The sequence below is a fragment of the Trifolium pratense genome, linkage group LG3, assembly GCF_020283565.1.
Source record: "Trifolium pratense cultivar HEN17-A07 linkage group LG3, ARS_RC_1.1, whole genome shotgun sequence".
NCBI lineage: Eukaryota > Viridiplantae > Streptophyta > Magnoliopsida > Fabales > Fabaceae > Trifolium > Trifolium pratense.
Genome location: NC_060061.1, coordinates 50,404,393 through 50,422,757, shown reverse-complemented (window position 1 = coordinate 50,422,757; position 18,365 = coordinate 50,404,393). Strand labels below are relative to the sequence as shown.

General features: G+C 29.7%; 1 protein-coding gene and 1 pseudogene across 1 annotated transcript; one reads left to right on the top strand and one right to left on the bottom strand.

Annotated features, from left to right (window-relative positions):
• Positions 1–3,307: 3,307 nt before the first annotated feature.
• On the top strand, positions 3,308–3,726 carry LOC123917312 (annotated as a pseudogene).
• Positions 3,727–10,598: 6,872 nt separating this feature from the next.
• On the bottom strand, positions 10,599–14,172 carry LOC123916146 (transcription factor MYB83-like). The gene is made up of 2 exons (XM_045967526.1): positions 13,594–14,172; positions 10,599–12,093 (listed from the first exon to the last, which is right to left on the bottom strand). Exons 1-2 carry the CDS (start codon positions 13,896–13,898, stop codon positions 11,373–11,375), a joined length of 1,026 nt encoding a protein of 341 aa, XP_045823482.1. The 5' UTR covers positions 13,899–14,172; the 3' UTR covers positions 10,599–11,372.
• Between the last annotated feature and the right edge of the window lie 4,193 nt (positions 14,173–18,365).

The following is an 18,365-nucleotide window of genomic DNA, read 5'->3' as shown; positions in this document are numbered from 1 at the left end:
ATGACATTAATGTAAAGGTGACAATATGTGCTAGAAATAGTTGAAAAAATTAAGTGGTCTTGGTTGGTTCACATGTAGAAAATGTTGGGGATGGGATTCTCTCCCATTAAATTTATCTCCATAAAATCTTAGCAATCGATTATTTTTTTGCAAGCAATCCAATCAATAAAAAAAAAATATTGAAAGGCAAGGATAACACCGGATTGTCTCCGGTGAAATTCTCACGGGAGACAATCACTTCCCAAAATGTAGACAATTTTTGTTTTTAAATTGGTGGAACAGTCTTTACTATCACGCTTTTATATGTATGCATTTTTTTGTCATTAAATTTAATTTAGTGGTAAAGAGTTTGAGTATTATATTTGGGTCCAATCCTCATATTCATTGTCAACAAAAAAAATGTATGCATTTTCTTTACAAAGCTAAGAAAAAAAAACAAAAAGAGAAACTATTCTCTAAGTAAGAAGCTTTTCATCGTGTCGTTTCTAAAAAGATTATGAACATCTTTCATAGAGAAAGCATAAGTTGAGAGGTCAGCAACTGAGGAAGTTTAGCAGTGAAATCTGTACATTAATAATCAATGTATAGACATTACTAAATATCTCTCTAAAATTTATAGTTATTATGATGTTATAATGCTCTTAATTTTATTTTTTTGTCAAGTAGCCTAGTTGCTAAACTCTCGTACATTTAAATGTGGAGAAGTGTAGAATCCGGAGTTCGAATCCCGGTCACTCCAATAATATCTCTGGTGACTACCATTTGAGCTATACTTATGAGACCATAATGCTCTTAATTTACCTTGAGAAAATCATAATTATTTAAAACAGAAAAAAGACCGATGATTATTAACTTACAATTATAAGTACAAAATCACATAGAAACCCTCCTTATAAAAACTACACATCATTCATGTATAGGAAGTTACACAAATTTAGACACATTTTCATAAAAAAATTGAAATTTAAATGGATTTAGGTCAAACCCATTTTTACGACAAAGTTTAATATAATTCACCGCCGCCGCATGATCTAATATTTTATTACAAAATATTGTCATTTTCTTTTATGAAAATAAATATTTCTAAGTGCTCAAATAATGCTCCCAAATATACAATTATTGAATACCAAAAAAATATTCACCAAAAACAAATAAATACCAAAACAAATGTTCTAGTGTGCTATAGGATGGACACGTTTAAACATAGCCCACAACATTTCAGATGTAAATTAATCTGGTAATTATATATTTGTCGTTTATAGAATTGTCTTAGAAACAAAGATGATGTCCACTATCACATATATTATGATTAGTTAGCTATAAGTTCAAAATTCTTAAAAAAAAAAAGAAGAGGATATTAGCCACGGACACCTCTATATAAATAGGGTTTCCCGGTGTTCGACATACTTTGGTGTCCGACACTCGTATGATACTTGTACGACATGTGTCAGGTAGCATAAATAGGTGTAAAAAGTCACTTTCATTTATTTCGACACTCTTGAATCAGTGTTTGACACATGTAAGACACTTGTACAACACGTGTCGGACAAGTGTTTTAAAAAAAAATCCTTTGTTTTTTTATTTTTTCGATAGTAGATAAATAAATAAAGATCAAATATATAACTTGCTTAATTTAGATGCACATATATATATTTTGATTCTCAATTTAAATTTTTGATAAATATATAACGGTGTGAATATTTTATATTTTTTATATTAGTAGTGTCGACGTTTCCATGTCATTTTAGGTCTATTGTATTTGATAGGATAGTAGTAATATATAATAATGTCTTACTTTAGGCTACAAAATGTGGTGCTTCTCATTCGTTGGGGATCAAAGCGTGTGCTCTTGTGCGCAACGTGGGAATCCCATTAAGTTCCAATATCACAAAATCTTGGGAATTAAAAATGTGTACTAAGGACCTAACTTTTTTATCTTGTTTCATTTTTCAATATGTGTATAGTTTTTGTATTATACATACATTGTGATTACGTATGGGTGATTGCTTGTTTTTCATTAATCATGGTGCAACATTAGCTACTTGTTTTGAATTATCATCATCTCTTAAACTATATATAAAACAAGTTGTGGATTTCTTTTTCCTCTCTCACTATATATATGTTATGTATATTCCAGCCGCCACCTATTATAACCATTCATTGGAAAAACAATTTCCAAATCCGTACATGTTTGATATAACATTGGATTTCTCAAAATTACATGCAGCAAATCAGTTTGATTTTATACAAGCTAGCTATGCTATGTAATTTTTTATAAATTTGCAAATGCAAAATTTAAAGTAGCAAAGTTAATTTTAAAATCAACATAAAATTGAATATAAGTTAATTTTAAAGTAGCAAAGTTAATTTCAAAAAAAAAAATTATTTGAAATGTGAACTTTTAAAAATTAAAATTAAAATGAAATTAAGTTATAAATTTAATATAAGTTTTTTTTTTTTACACAAAATTGAATATATATATATATATATATATATATATATATATATATATATATATATATATATATATATATATATATATATATATATATAAGTTAAAGATAGATGATCGGTACATTTTGACAACGTTCTTGTCAGTAGTTAGTTAAGGAAAACGTATTGTGTATATACAAATAAAAATATTGGAAGAGATAATAAACACACATAACGATTGGAGAATGTTCTGTTGAATTTAAAAAAAAAAAAATGTGTGCTAAAACTTATAATGATTTATATTTTAAGTGATTATATTACTTTATTAATTTGAACTGTTCGATCAATACTTAACGGTTGTGATCAAATTATTAGTTTTTTTTTTACACAATGATCAAATTATTAGTTATGCTATGAAATTGGTTTTTTTAATAAATACTAAAGTATTAGATCTAATTTTTGTGGTGTGTATGAATTGTATGTGTGGGCCCATGAAATAAAAGTTAGTCATGACAAATTTTTATGATCATATTTGTTATGACATCTTTAATACATTCAAGTGGAGTACAACTTTTTTTTGGCATAAATCAAGTATCTTCTACGCACAACGGCATAGATTAATTTATCGAGTCTTGTAGGATTCAAATGGGCGGCAAATTCTCCCTAAGAGTTTTAACGTTGCTGCATGCCTAAACTAGATATCAAACCCAAGACATTGGTTAAGTTTGAAAGGATTCGCGTCATCTCATCTAAGTGCTCCTTAGTAGTGGAACTTCATATTGAAATGGATATTAAAAATGTAATAGAAAGGGAAAAATGATATAAAATTTATGCATACGACACAATGGTCAAATGACAAAAGTGTTGGCAGAACCCTAATCCTTGTGCTACAGATTGCCGCCGAACAACCTCCCAGTTTTGGCCACAATGACATTCAAGCGTAGGAATGGAGGTCGCAACAAGCATGGTTGTGGCCATGTCATATTCATTTGTTGCTCTAACTGCGAAAAATGCTGCCCTAAGGATAAGGTTATTAAGCGTTTTCTTGTGTGGAACATTGTTGAACAGGCTGCTATTAGAGATGTTCAGGAAGCTTGTGTTTATCATCAATACACTCTTCCTAAGTTGTATGTGAAGATGCAGTACTGTGTTTCTTGTGCCATTCACTCTCATGTTGTGAGAGTCGGATCACACACTGATAGGAGGAAGTGTTAGCCTCCACAATGTTTCATCAGGCGTAGGAATGATGCACCAAGGCCTGGACAGTCCGGCCAAGCTCCCCGCCCTACTTAATTTGATCGTTTTGAATGAAAGTTGACCTTGATTTTTTTTTAAAAAAAAATGACAAAAGTGTCATTATTTTGTGATAGTTGATTAATATATAAAATTTTCGAGTTTGTAAAAGACTTGGCTATGTGGTTGATTGAATATTTAAAATTTATTGAAATAAATCTTGCGATCCTTTGATGAAAGGATTAACAAAGATATTATGTCTTCGGATATTATGTTAATGACATTGAAGACATCATTAAGAATATTGTACATACAAGTATATGAATTGCACTCGCATATTAAATGATATTGAATAATATTGATTAATGATATCATTAACAAAATTTAATAATTTTATGGAGAGAAAAGCATATTTAATCTGTTTTTATAGTATAGTTCAGTGATCAAAACTTACAAAGAACATTTATTATTACTTATATGCAGGGCGGCTTGCACACATGTGTAAAGTTGGGCGACGGCATCGGGCCTCAAAATTTTGAGGACCTCATCTCAAAATTTTGAGGTCCTATAATATTACTTATATATTATTTATACCTATAAAATATCAGATATTTATTAATAGATTAATTTTTAGGCCCTAAACTAATAGTTATATATTGTTAATGTTCATATAATATCATATGAGTATCAATAGACTAATTATCTATACTCATAAATATAGTTTTAGTCCATTTTAATCTTTTCATAAAATTTAAACTTAGATTATGAGGTTCCTTTTTGACTTATATACAAAGATAATTATTTTGTATTTCTTATCCCATTTGATTTGATGCAATTGGTTTAATATTGATAATCTATATGTTTACAAGAATAAAAATTATTTTTTTTATATTATACGCAATTTAAATCGACAATTTTTTTTTTTTAAAAAAAAATTAAATTTTTTATGTTAAGGAACCACTTTTATATTTTACACAGGACCTCCTAAATTCCGGAGACACTGCTTATATATTTATACATTTTATTGCATAAAGGTGTTTCTTTAGTGGAATTATTGCTCAAGTTTGGTACTTCCACTTTCGTGTGTCAGCCACGCGTTCAAGCTATATAAAATTCTCAAAAAGTAGTCTTTCCTATGTAAAATACTCAAATGGACGATGTTGTCCACCATGTCCTCTATGTTTATAGTACATTTCAGGAATACTTCTTTTCTTTAACAATAAAAAATAGGAATACCTTTTTGACAAATATTTATAAATTATATATACGATTTTTCTTTTAAAAAGCATATAAAACCAGATCCAGAAGAAATCATATAAAGTTAACAATATAGACGTAGTATATTTTTCAACTTTAAGTAGCATGCTAAACCTTTTTTCTCTTTAGTGTGCTAAACTTAAAATATATATGGAGTGCATGTTGTCCACGTGATCATAACTCAAATAGTATGAATATTATAATTGTTGAAGTTAGAGTTCGAACTCTAATTAATACACACTTGTCTGATGATTGCCACACACTTGACATTATATAATATGAAGTGTGTATGTGATCAAAACTGCATTTAAAACTTAACAATTATTGTAACTAATATAACAAAACGAAACTATAATGCTATTGGATGCAGAGAACGCGCATATTACTAATTTTTGTTTGTTTATAATGAAGCTGATGATCAAACTCAAAATCTCTAATATACTACCAAACCTCTCACCACTATACCAAGCCGCTTACCATATTACTAGCTAGTTTTGTTGTTTCCATTAATTTTGTTGGCACCGGAAGTTGAAAGATTGTGCTACCCTCACTTTTGGTCATGCAGTACAACTGTACAAGTAGTATAGAATATTCATATATAGATTCAAAACCAAATGGCAACAGCTGTGAGACATTGAACACTAAAATTTGCAGAAGAGAAATTATATTAATCAATTATTTATTTAATAGTAACTAGCGGGCCAGGCACGCGCGTTCCGCGTCCGCCTGTCTCTAACTTATTTAAAAAAAAAAAGATATGTCTTATGTTATTGTGAGTTTGTTGATAAAAAAGAAATTTGTTGCTACTAAAGAAATCAAGGGTATTGTTGATATTATTGTTATGTGTTATTTCAAATTATAGTGAAGGACAAAATTGACCAAAAAAAATCCAGCCCAAATTCCCCTATCCCCTTTATATATTGTTATAGATATAATGCAACTGAGCTGATTAAGTGCATATGTCCGTTCGATGTTGTCATGTTGACATTATGAGTATATGATATGATGCCACTACATGTTGAAACGATGAATTTAAGTCTCATAGTATATCCTTGATTGCATTTTTAGTATATCCTTGATTGCATTTTTAGGTTTCTCAATTCATCACTCTCAATTTTGAACAATTTTAGGTCAATTTTTTATCTGACATGCTGACTTGGAATTTAATCAATCAAAATAATAATTTTGTGGAGAAAATTGTTGTGACGAGGACTGGTGCGAATGAAATGCAGTGGAGTCCGTAGAGGTTGGGTCTTGCCGAGTTACAATAAACCGCAACTGGAGATGTCTTACTCATGTAAACCGGTTGGCATGTCTTTAGGTCAAAAAAAAGTATGACCATACTCATGCATGATCGAAGTAGAAGAAATTCACTCAACAATCATGACAGCTATCTGCATGACCAAATTCTGACAGCTATCTGCATGACCAAATTCTTGATAAAACTTTTATCCCGACTAACAACCTCTTCGAAAAATTTCACCCCTGAAGCAGACCTCTCAATGTCCAACGAAACAACCTCTCACGAACTTTATTGTCATCACATGAAGATCAGAAGATCTTAGTCTACTAATATTCAATTCAAGACCCAACTCTCAAATAATGTCAAGTGTTTTTGCCACTTTCCCTAAATGCCCTACACAGGCCCGGTTTTGGGCCCTGGGCTAGGGCCCTGCTTGCCCTGACCCTCTAAAAAATTGGGGCCTCAAATTTTTTTTTTTGCAAGCCCAACATATTAAAAATAGAACAAGTAGTTTTGCAGATAAATTTCAAGAAATCCTAATTGGCCTAGTGGACAGCATATTGTACATGGGGGTGAGCGAACGTGTTTGATTCCCAACATAGTTTGTTTTTTGTTTCATTTTGTTTTTATTGTAAGAGAATAGACCGTGGAAATTGAACCCACTACTACCATACCACCAACAAATAATTGTATCCATCCATATTAAACTTTACATAAATTATTTAAAAAATTGTGTTCTTTTTTATAAAATTATAAGTTTTTTCTATAAATACAATCACTCTATAATCCATAGATAATTTTACTACTTTATTTTTCTTAAACTATATTTTGTTATTTCTTTTAAAATAAATATTTAATTTATTTCTTTTAAAATAAAAAATTAATTTCTAAAATTATGTTGCAATTTTTATTAAAAACAATATCAATTTTTAATGATATTAGTTTGAAAATGTATTTTCTTATTATTGATTAGAATATAACTATTTTTATATTATTGATGTCATTTATATTTTAAATAAATGATGTTCTTTTTTAAAAAAAAATATATTTTTTATTTAGGGTCTATTTGTATTATTTGCTCTGGACCTCCAAAATATCGGAACCGGCCCTGACCCTATAACAATCTCGATCATCATCAAGATACCAATAACGAATGAAAAAACTTGCAACTATCTTTGATGTTTTGAACAAGATGGTGTAACACGAGTAAAAATGAGCGGTTTCAACAGATCACTTTGTTACACTCCAATGACTGAGATAATGTATATGCTCATCCCCAAGGTACATATCTCGCTACATGCTCATTAAGAAACTCAACTTACAAGAAAATAAATGGGTCTATCCCTCAACTCGTGCAGTAGTGTAGACCAGTGAGCATAACCAAAGATCCATTTCAATGTCATTTGCTATGAAAGCGGCATAAATGATATATGTACCACTAGATATCCCGACCCCAACTAAAAGCCATTGCTATGAAAGCGGCATGTAGATAAATTTTGGTTATACTCGGAGTAGATTTAATTTTTCGATACTTTCAATATGGTAGACAGGTTGACACTACTGCACGAAGTGAGAGGGTTAAATACCCATCAATAATTTGTAGATTTTCATAGTTTATATTTTAACTTAGAAATGTCAATCATTTTGGTAGTATTCTAATCGATTACTAATTTGAATAATAATTTACTCAAACTTAACTATAATTTTTTTTTTTTTGACAATGAAATTTGTTTATAAAGAAAAACATTAAGAAAAAAAAGTATAATCATCATAAAAATTCTGAAATGTAAATTGGTGCAGATAATTTTCAATTGTCTGCCATAATATGTATGGACAAAATGCATTGTGTAGTTATGGAGAAATGATTATATAAGTTGATTGTGCGGAAACGTACAGAAGTAGTCCGGCTTCCACTACTCTTACTATATTCACTAATTTTCATAGATTAATTAGTGGATTGGTGGGAAAAACTTGCTCTTAGCGTACTATATTGCTTTCATAATGGACATTAGTTGAGAAAGTACAAAGTAGTTAATCAGTTCTACATCGTTGAGAAATTCATCATTTGCTAGTTGACAACAACATTTAATAGGCTAAGATTAGGGTTTCTGCATCCATACTCCTTTTACATAATTAGATTAGATTAGATTTCTCATTGATGCTTCCATATTTTCAATCTCATTCGTCACCAAAAAATAATATTTAATTGATAATTTTTCTGTTCGATGGTGATGGCCTGCAGTCCGATCGAGTTCACAAGTGGTTAATCTCAAAATTAAATTTGAGATAGGACAATTCAAATTACCGGTGTGTATTAAGCTCTTTGATAAAAGCATACCAAAACTGCTCGATGCATTTTCAAGTTTTTTCAATCTTCTCTCCCTTTTATGCTTGATGCACTTTCGAGTCACTCTTCGGTTTAACATGGTCACATTATCGTATAAGATGGTACATCTACAAACCCTCGATAGATTAAAATAAAAAGGATTATAAATGACTAGGGGGCACGTCAAACCTTACTAGTGAACTAAAAACAGCAAATACAAACTGGCAAAAATGAAGGCAAGGTGGCGCGGAGCGCAAGATGCTACTCATTGTATATTATCTCTTGAGTATAAAAAAATATCATATTTTGTCTTTCTTATCCTCTCAATAAAATGGACCATAATATCATGTATTATAACCTACTCGCATGAGATATATTGTACCGATTATCTTTTTAAAAACCTAAAATAATTAGAAATGTGTTTATTAAGAAATAAAAAATTTAAATAAAAAAAAGTAAGAATCATATACTAGTAGAAAAAGTGCATCTTATGAAAAATATCAACAAAAAAAATCTGAAGAGATTATTATTATATAGAAATATTAATATTATATTGCATGTGCACTTGAAAATGGCATTTAGCTCTTCACAGCCCCATTAATAAGTGTATATATGGAAACCACGTACGGTGTCCTATTGATATTGAGCTTCATAATCATGTTTGTCTGTCGTAATGGTGCCAGCAAAACCGTGATGGATTTGACGCAAAACAAACCGCCAAACCTTTTCACTCTCTCAAGTCTCAAATGAAAGTTTTTTAAATAAATAAATAAATATACGTTGAAGAAACGAGTAATTTTTGTTAATAAGTCTTACTTTTTATTGTAATTAATTTGTAGGGTCTTGCTAACGAGTGCCCCCGGGGCACTCTTTAAGCATTCTATTTAAAGAAACTTTTTATTCAAAAAGTTAAACACTACAATTTTCAATGCGTTGACTTTACGCATTCCGAGAAAAATTCTATAAAAAACTTACTATTTAAAGGCTTAAAGAGTGCCCCGGGGGCACTATTTAGCATTTGCCTAATTTGTATTACAAAATTGTTTTACGATTGCTTTGTTGTATTATTTGGGCTAACAGGTTGGGCTTTATAAAGTCGATTCACTTGAGGCTAGTTGTGAAAGAAAAAAGTTTCGTTACGCTTTGCACTTCCATTGTTTCTTATATACCCTCTTTGTACTGGGTTTTTTTTTCTTTCAAAAAATTGTCTTTTCCATTATCATAATATTTCATAATGTATTTTCTTTCTTAAATTTCAAATTCAAAATTTAACTTTTAGACTATTTAACGCTCAAATAGTTTGAATCATCATTTTCATTTTTCTTTTCTCTTCTGTTGTCAATAGTTGTCTATGTTTTCATTATTATCCACTAGCGGGCCAGGCACACCGTGCCTCTGCCTGTGTCTAACTTATGTCCAAAAAAAAATGTCTTATGTTATGGTAAGTTTGTTAATAAAAAAATTTTACTGCTAAAAAATGTGTCTTATGTTATAGTGAGTTTGTTAATAAAAGATTTTTGTTACTACTAAAAAAATCAAGGGTATTGTTGGTATTATGAAAAGTCCACACAAAAATTCATGTATCCTGTTTATATATATATAGTATAGATGAAGTGCAATTTTTATGTTTGATATTTGATATTTGTGAAATACTGAATCACCATATATTAATAGAACCCCTTTGTGATGATCAACCTGTTTGGGTTGAATTATTTCAATTTATCTACTAACATAAATTTTGTTAGTATATTTGAGAGAACTTATAAAAATAGCTTATAACACTTTTCATAACTTTTTTCAAATTAATATCATTAGTTTTTCAAGATAACTTATGTAAGCAATTTATAGCTATACAAAATTATTTAACTTTATTTTATATTTTGCTATAGAAATAAGTAAGCTTATATATATAAACACTTATCATGATAAGCGCTTATATTATAAGCTATAAATAAGTTGTTTATCTAAATAGGCCCAAAATCTTCCTAAACTTTTACCAACTTTAGTTTGTAACTGATTTTCCTTAATTCACAATACCCTTTGTATATATGGTGGGGGAAAAAAGGAGAGTAATTAACCACACTATAAACTGAGAGACAAAGTGAATGAATTTCAAATTTGATATTTATTGGTGTGTATACTGTTTACAATTGCATCTTGTACACCACCTAACACTAACATATAACAACTTGCAACTCCACATTATTCCTAGTGCTATAAACAATGATACATACATTTTTAAGCTATATAGCTTTATTCTGCCTCTTTTGAAATCTCTAAATGACCTCTATTCACATTTCTCTTGAAGATGTGATCCTTTGATTATTTTACAAATCTATATAATACCGAAAAATGATATAAAATGCTTCACAAAGAAATTACCCACAAGGGCACAAATTAAAGAATGCAACAAAAAAAAAAATCCTACCCTATACACATATGGCAATTTTCATTGTCAAACTATGTATATAGATCTACTACAATACAATTTGGTTACAATTTTGTAAAACAAGAAAGAAAAATAACAATGTGTGTGACAAGACATGATATATATATGTATCAAGCAAAAGGGGTTTGTTTTTGTTTACATTTTGGAAGAACTAAAGACAAGAAAGAATGGGTGCCTAATATTCCTTAAGGTGTTTGGTTCAATATAGAGAATTGGATCTTCTTCAATTCGTCTATTTCTTACAGTCAAATTTCAATTGTTGAATTAATCTAACAGTTGATAGTTTTATTTATCAATGATCAATTAATCCAAAAGCTGAGATTTTCTGGAAGAAGCGAGAGAGGTCGTAGAGGATCCCATTTTCACAAAGACATAAGGGAGAGAAAGATGATAGTGGAATTGGAAATTCCAAAGAATTAATGGAAGGATACTTAAACTTGAAAATCAAGGGGAGGTAAATAGGATATGTCTTGCATTAAACCCTCTAAGTCCCATTCTCCCATTCTTAAATTTTCCCCTTGCCCATGATTTCCAAACCCAAACAAGTCCTCTACATTGGAATTTTGAATGTGATTAGTATTATTGAAGCAACTATTATTGAAGTGGTTGATATGGTTTTTCCCATTATGATCAATTGGTGCAGTCTTGTTTTCAATGCTAATTCTACTTTCTAGTGGAGGAAGTTCAAAATCATTTTCTAATAACCCCATTTTGTTAGCATCTAAAATCCCATAATCATCACTAAGCCCAATATCATTAACCATTCCAACTTGTTGTGTTAAGCTTGTTGGCATGTCATGATCATGGAAACTTGTTGTCATGTCATAACGAGTATTAGTAGACAACAAGGAAAATGGATCAAATTGATCAGCTAAAACCATAGCATGCATGTGCATGGATTGCATGGATGATGATGAAGTTGAAGATGAGGAGTCCATGCACAATGTCATGAGTTCTTGCTCATTAATTGGCATGATCACATTATTTTTCATATCAAAAACATCTAATATGGGTTGATCTGATGAGTCACTATTGTTTGGGGATGGAGTGGAGTTATTGTTGGTTTTCAATCTCTTCTTCAATGTAGAATTCCAAAAATTCTTTATTTCATTATCGGTGCGACCAGGGAGACGTGCTGCAATCTGAGACCATCTGAGATTGTTCAAAGTAAAAAATAAATAAGCCGAAAGAAGAAAAATCCAAAATCCATTTATATCCAAAATATGTTACAATTATTAAAATAGAAATACTAATAGTTGAAGAAGCACTCTCATTTTTTATCAATTATAATTCATTTGATACTTCTATAAGGAATTTTGTATAATAATTCAATAGATATAGTTGATGAATTAAATAAAAAGTAGTAAATATGCATAATTCATGGACTTTAAAAATTAATTGTAGTCTTTTTAACAACTTAGGAAATATAATATATTTTTATCAATTTTTTATTGATTACATTTTTTGGGTAAAGAAGTTACATGGAGATAAATCCATAAAATAAATTCAAGGAATAAAAATAAAATAGGGGCGTAATTAAAAAGTCTTTTACAAGTATTAATAATCAACCCTTTATGGGTCAGACCATTTCTTAAGTTTAAAGCTATAGACATTAATGCCTAATGCAGCCACAAACCCAGACATGCTTTTATGCTAAGTCATTTTATATATTATAATAATAATGCAGCCAATTGGAGTATTGAACTAAAGCAAATTTTCAATCAATTATTTTTTTGAAAAATTATAAAATTATATTCAATTAAATTTACTGGAAAAATATTAAGGTCTAGATTAGCAGCAGTTAGTCAAAATAAGATTTTTTTTTTCTCCTGTAAATCAGATGGTTAAAACCAAAAACCAATAATAAAAAAGGATGGTTTAGTTTGTCAAAAAAGAATGGTTTAGTAGAAATAATTCTTTTTTATGATTAAATTAAATGTTTCGCACGTATAATAGAACATGCATATGTAAATTAAACTTGTATTGGAAAATTAATTTCAGAAGAAAATATTTAAAAGAGTTGTTTTAAAGGATAAAATCTCAAATGTGCACATTTTTCCCTTTATTAGAGGGTTTTTTTTTGTTTGACAAACCCTTTAAAAGGTTTTGTGCATTTTAGGATCTCTTTTAATAATGCATTTATATCCATGAAAATTAAATTTCATATACCCATTTAATTGTTAAATAACTAATTCCTTTCAAAGACATTTCATCCATTGTTTGTATACTTTTTAAAAATCATTCTTGTATATTCATTTTGGATCTCTCAAAGGTTTCATTCTTCGTAGGTATAGTTTTGTTAAGGTTTCATGTATCTATCATTCATTCCTTCGAGATAATTTGTTTTTAGAGAGAGATCGGACGTAGATCTCTTGATTAAGAGTATCCTTGTCACGTTCTCACGTTGAAATATGGTTTTAGATTGTGGTTATAGTTCTAATTACGTTGTTAACGCTTACATTGTGGTAAAATAAAAACACGACAGACACGTGCACGCAATTATAAATTGTAGTTAGTTATTTTGCATAGATTTTTACAACATTATATTACGGATGCAACTTCAATTTAAAACTACGATGTGGACTAGTTAGATGATCAACGGTCCAACCAAGTATGAAATGTTGAAGTGAAAATGAAAATAGAATGTTGTACCTGTTGCCAAGAATAGAGTGGAAATGAATGATGAGTTCTTCCTCTTGAGGCGAAAATGCACCGCGTTTAAGATCGGGTCTCAGGTAATTAATCCAACGAAGACGGCAACTTTTGCCACACCTTTGAAGACCTGCATTCCTAGCAATGTCACTCCAACAACCTTGTCCTTTAGTTATCATATACCTTATCAACTTCTCATCTTCCTCAGGTGACCATAACCCTTTCCTTAGCTTGCTCTTGTTAACATTATTGTTCATTTTGTTGTTTTCTTTTGCCATGATCAAATCAGGTTTCCTCATTTGCATTAGAGGGAGAAAAAAAGAGAGAAAGTCTAGTGGTTCTTATGAAGAAATAAGTGCTTTTTTCTTGTTTTAAGTGATTTTTGAAAGAGATCTTTGAGAAAGCTATATAGATGAATGATGGTTTTAAGAGACAAACAAAGAAAGCTTCATGGGGTGGGAAAAATGTAATGATGGTAGTGATTGTTTGTGGGGTTTGCTTAAAATTTGAATATGCCGCATTGGGGAGAGAGAGAGAGAGAGAGAGAGAGAGGATTGTGTTGGTTGATATAGGTAGAGTGGAAAACGGATTGGAGGGGGACCCTAAAGAGAGAGTGATGAAAGAGAGAAAGAGAGGGATGGTTGGTCTTCTTGTCTTTGACTCAATTCTTGTCTTTTTCGATACATTTTACTTCACTCACAAGGTAATCATTCTTCATCTTTTATTTATTGTATGTGGTACAAATTGTATATTTTGCTTCCACTTCACATAATATACTCTCTCTCTCTCTCTCTCTTTTCTCATTTGGTTTTAAACTTCAATTTCACGTGTATTGAGGCTATAGAGAGAGAGATAGAAAGAGCTCTATGCCATTGCCGCCTATCAATTGTTTATTTGGCATGGTGCATCCCTGATATTTACTCTGAAGATTAATCTCTCGAGTTAAAAAAATTATATAGATATACAACAAAATTCTTAATTTAAAGTTTTGATGGAATATATTTATATTAGGTTGGATTCATATTTGAAACTACCGTGTTAATTAAGCTAGAGAGACCAAAGAGATAGTTCGAGTCTTTCCGACTTAAATAAGGGTTTGAATTTGAATTCAGTTCTAAAAATGCAGTGGTGTTAAAACTTTTGAGGAAAAGTGTTGCAGCCCATTGTAATCTTATATATTTGATTCGAGAAATTAGTCTTTGTAGTTATTCGCACGATCACTAAAAAGAATCAAGCTATGGAAGATCCGAATGATCTCTCATTCTTTTTTTTTCTTTTTTTTTTTGAAAGTAGTGATCTCTCATTCTTGAGTGCATGTGGATTTTAATTTAATGGCAAAAGTGTAGCACGCTTGATACATTTGTTTGTTAATGTGAAATTTATTTTTATATGTTGTGTGTAGCTTACAATTTTAGCATACATTTGTTTGTTAATTGAAAACATTATTTTTATATATAGTTGTGTGAAGATTACATTTTTTGCATGAGTTTCATTAGGGAGCTAACCACTTATTGGTATACTTCATAAGCAAACAATGAACACCCCCTAATAAAGCAATGCTCTCTTTATTATCTTTTTCTCTTCATGGCATAATTTTGTCATTGCCATACATTAGAGATTAAGGCTCTCATTCTGTAAAGATGAAAAGGACATATTACAAGATATTATGACTTTGAGATTTTTTAAGTACACAAATTTTTACCATTTAATTTTTTGAAATTCATTACTGCCCTTCAGAATTTAATTGATCTCAATGAGGACAATTGTAGTTATATGCTGTAGTTATATATTTGTAGCAAATTCGTCTTTTATTTGGTGGAAGAGAACGCTACTAATCTAGAGTTCAGCTGCGAAGTAACTCTTAAACGATTCATTTTAGGGAGAGTTCATTAACCATTTAAGATCAATGTTTTGGTTGATTTGTTATACTTTAGGTGTCAACATAATTGGGATCATTGATTTTGAACAATAATGCATTTATGCACTCTCTTTCTTTTAATTAATGTGTACTTCTTTTCAAAAGTTAAATTGGGTGCAACAGATTGCATGAATGAAGATTTAATAATATCAATCAGAAGATATATTGCCTGCTGGTTGGCCTAAAAATGTTTTAAAAAAATGAAAAAGTAAAACATAGGTTGGTCCTGTGAGATGTTAAGAATTGAGAGATATACTGATAACTTTGGCATATAATTAATATGCTTTGTCTCCAATTAATGCACTAGTTTTATGTGTTTGTCCCCTCAAAAAAAATTTGGTTTTCCATTTTGAAAACCTTAGTTAAAAATATCATCTAATTAAGCACATGTAATTATAGTTTTAAAATGTTGTATATAACCATAATATATAATGGTAAATATTTTGATATCCATCATGTTGGATACCAGTACTCATAGACAAAATATATTTAAAATGATATTTATTTTAATATAAATTAATATAAAAATATGATATGATTTCGAATTTTATCATTTAGTTTCTTCTTTTAGAGCTCTTTGCCAGCAACATTGTAATTGAAAATCTTAGAATTGAGAGTTAAGTTTAACCCAATCCTAAAAAATCGGCTTGTGGGACTTTTTAACAGATGACCTGAATATGTGGTGATCAAAACTACATTTGTGGGACTTTTAAACAGAATATGGGGTAATCAAATTCAACCTCACTTTTAAACATATATTTGAGTTATCTCGCAACCGATGTAATACTTTTTAACAGAAAATACATTTGTTTGCATTTTCATAATTGAGGAACCAAAATGTAAGTAAAAGAATTGTGATAAAGTTATATTTAAATCTAAAACTTCAAGTAGTTAATTTTTTTGGTATTTTACTCCATCTTCAAGGTTTGATAAGGACTTGTGCTTGTCATTCAAGGACTATACGTGTATTTCTTATCTATAGTAACTACTCTACTATATATGTATCTTTTTTCCTACCCTTAACTTATTTTCAAATAAAAAATTAATCTAACCATTTATGTGCAATATCTTGATAATTGCAATACTCAAAAAACCAATATTAAGTTTATTCGAGTGAATAATTTTAGTCATTAACAAAATAGGTGGATATTTTATATCAATAATATAGTTACAACAAAAATTAAAACAATGGAAAAGTTTTGGCTTTATAACAAGACCACTCGTATAAACAAAGTGATCTATTACAGCTTTCATTAAAATTGACCTTGTTTAAATCCATGATTATTAGTAAATCCATTTCTTAAGATTTTTCAACTGTGTGGATAAACTATGACACATTCTTTGATCCATCATTTTCTTCCTAGCTGTCAAATTATGTATCTCCCCATAAGTGATTCCCTTTCCATTACCTAATTCCCCTACATACATATACATATACATATAAATTATTTTTGCACAAAAATAATAAAATATCATGAACCTAAAATATTAGTCATTTTCCAATAGTCTTTGTCAATTTTAAAATAGAATATTACAAGGGCAATATAGTTATTAATCATTTCTCCCCAAATCTCTATTTTGATAGAGACTTGTACAATATGAAATCTCTCAAAATACTCAAATGTTTTTAAAGCATCAATTTTCCTATCTACAGGTGTCCTAGATGAAAAGGGTATATAAAAAACTAATAAATAAAATTTTATTATTTTTAATGCTTATGAGGGTATCTCAAGCAACATTCTACTTTGTTACAAAGACAAGAAAAAACAACTCATCTAGTGATTATGTGTTATACCTTGTATTATTGTATACACTTTTATAGTAAGAAAATCTGTTACTAGAATGCCAAAAAGTAGTTGTACTTTAGAACAAAATCAAGAGCTAAAAAAGTGACAGTACTTTGAAAGAACAAACATGGAAGTACAAGGTTGAGGTTTACCATTATCTACCCTTATTTCCTTTTACCCTTATACTAGAATGCCAAATAGAATGATTTTATTTGAACAGAAAAATCCCAACATTGTATTGTTTTTTTCATTTTATCTTGTAATAAATATCATTAAAATCCACACACACGATTGTGAGGTCTTGAATTTGAACTCTATACCATATTAAATATCAATTATTTGTCAAAATAATATTTATTTGATTAAGATACTAAATTTAAGAAAAACGTTATTCATGACTTGAATTTCTTGAATTATGTCATCACCCAAGAATGCATAGATGATATTGTGTAAGTCTCTTCTAGCTTAATCAGGGTCTTAGGTTGGTTCAATTTCCGACTTGAGTATGCAACAGTTAAAACTCTTACGAAGAGTTTGTCGTCTATTTGGATCCCACAAGATTTGAAAATTTTGTCTCTATAATTGCAGGAATGTCTGATTTATGCGACAAAAAAAATTATCTTAATCAAACAAAATTGTTCCAAATGAAGAGAATTATCTTAATCAAACCAACGTGGGTAACTAAATAATATAGAAATAGAGCATTATTCTACAATAAACTAGCCTCAAGCATGTAAGAAGATGAACACTTTAATTTGTTTAGTATGAAAGAATGCATTCTGTTTAATTTCTTAATTATAAACTGTCCCTCGCATTTTTACTATCTTTCATATTATCGCTGTGTTTTCAAAGTTGCTTTTGTTATTTCTTTTACAAAAATATTTTCTCAAACTACAGAACTACTTACTAATTAACACAGGTATGATTCCAAAACAATTTGTCACTAATCTTATAGAGTGCGTTTGATCTGCAAAAGATGGTTACAGGACAGAACAGTACTGGACAAGTGACTGAGTTATAGGACGACTATTTGTTTGTACTTCACTGTGTTTGATGATCAATGCACA

Excerpts from the sequence above, each read along its gene's own strand:
- LOC123916146 (XM_045967526.1), bottom strand. The coding sequence starts at position 13,898 with ATGCAAATGAGGAAACCTGATTTGATCATGGCAAAAGAAAACAACAAA. Across the intron at positions 12,094-13,593 it reads CACTCTATTCTTGGCAACAG|ATGGTCTCAGATTGCAGCAC; the intron begins GTACAACATTCT and ends GAACAATCTCAG.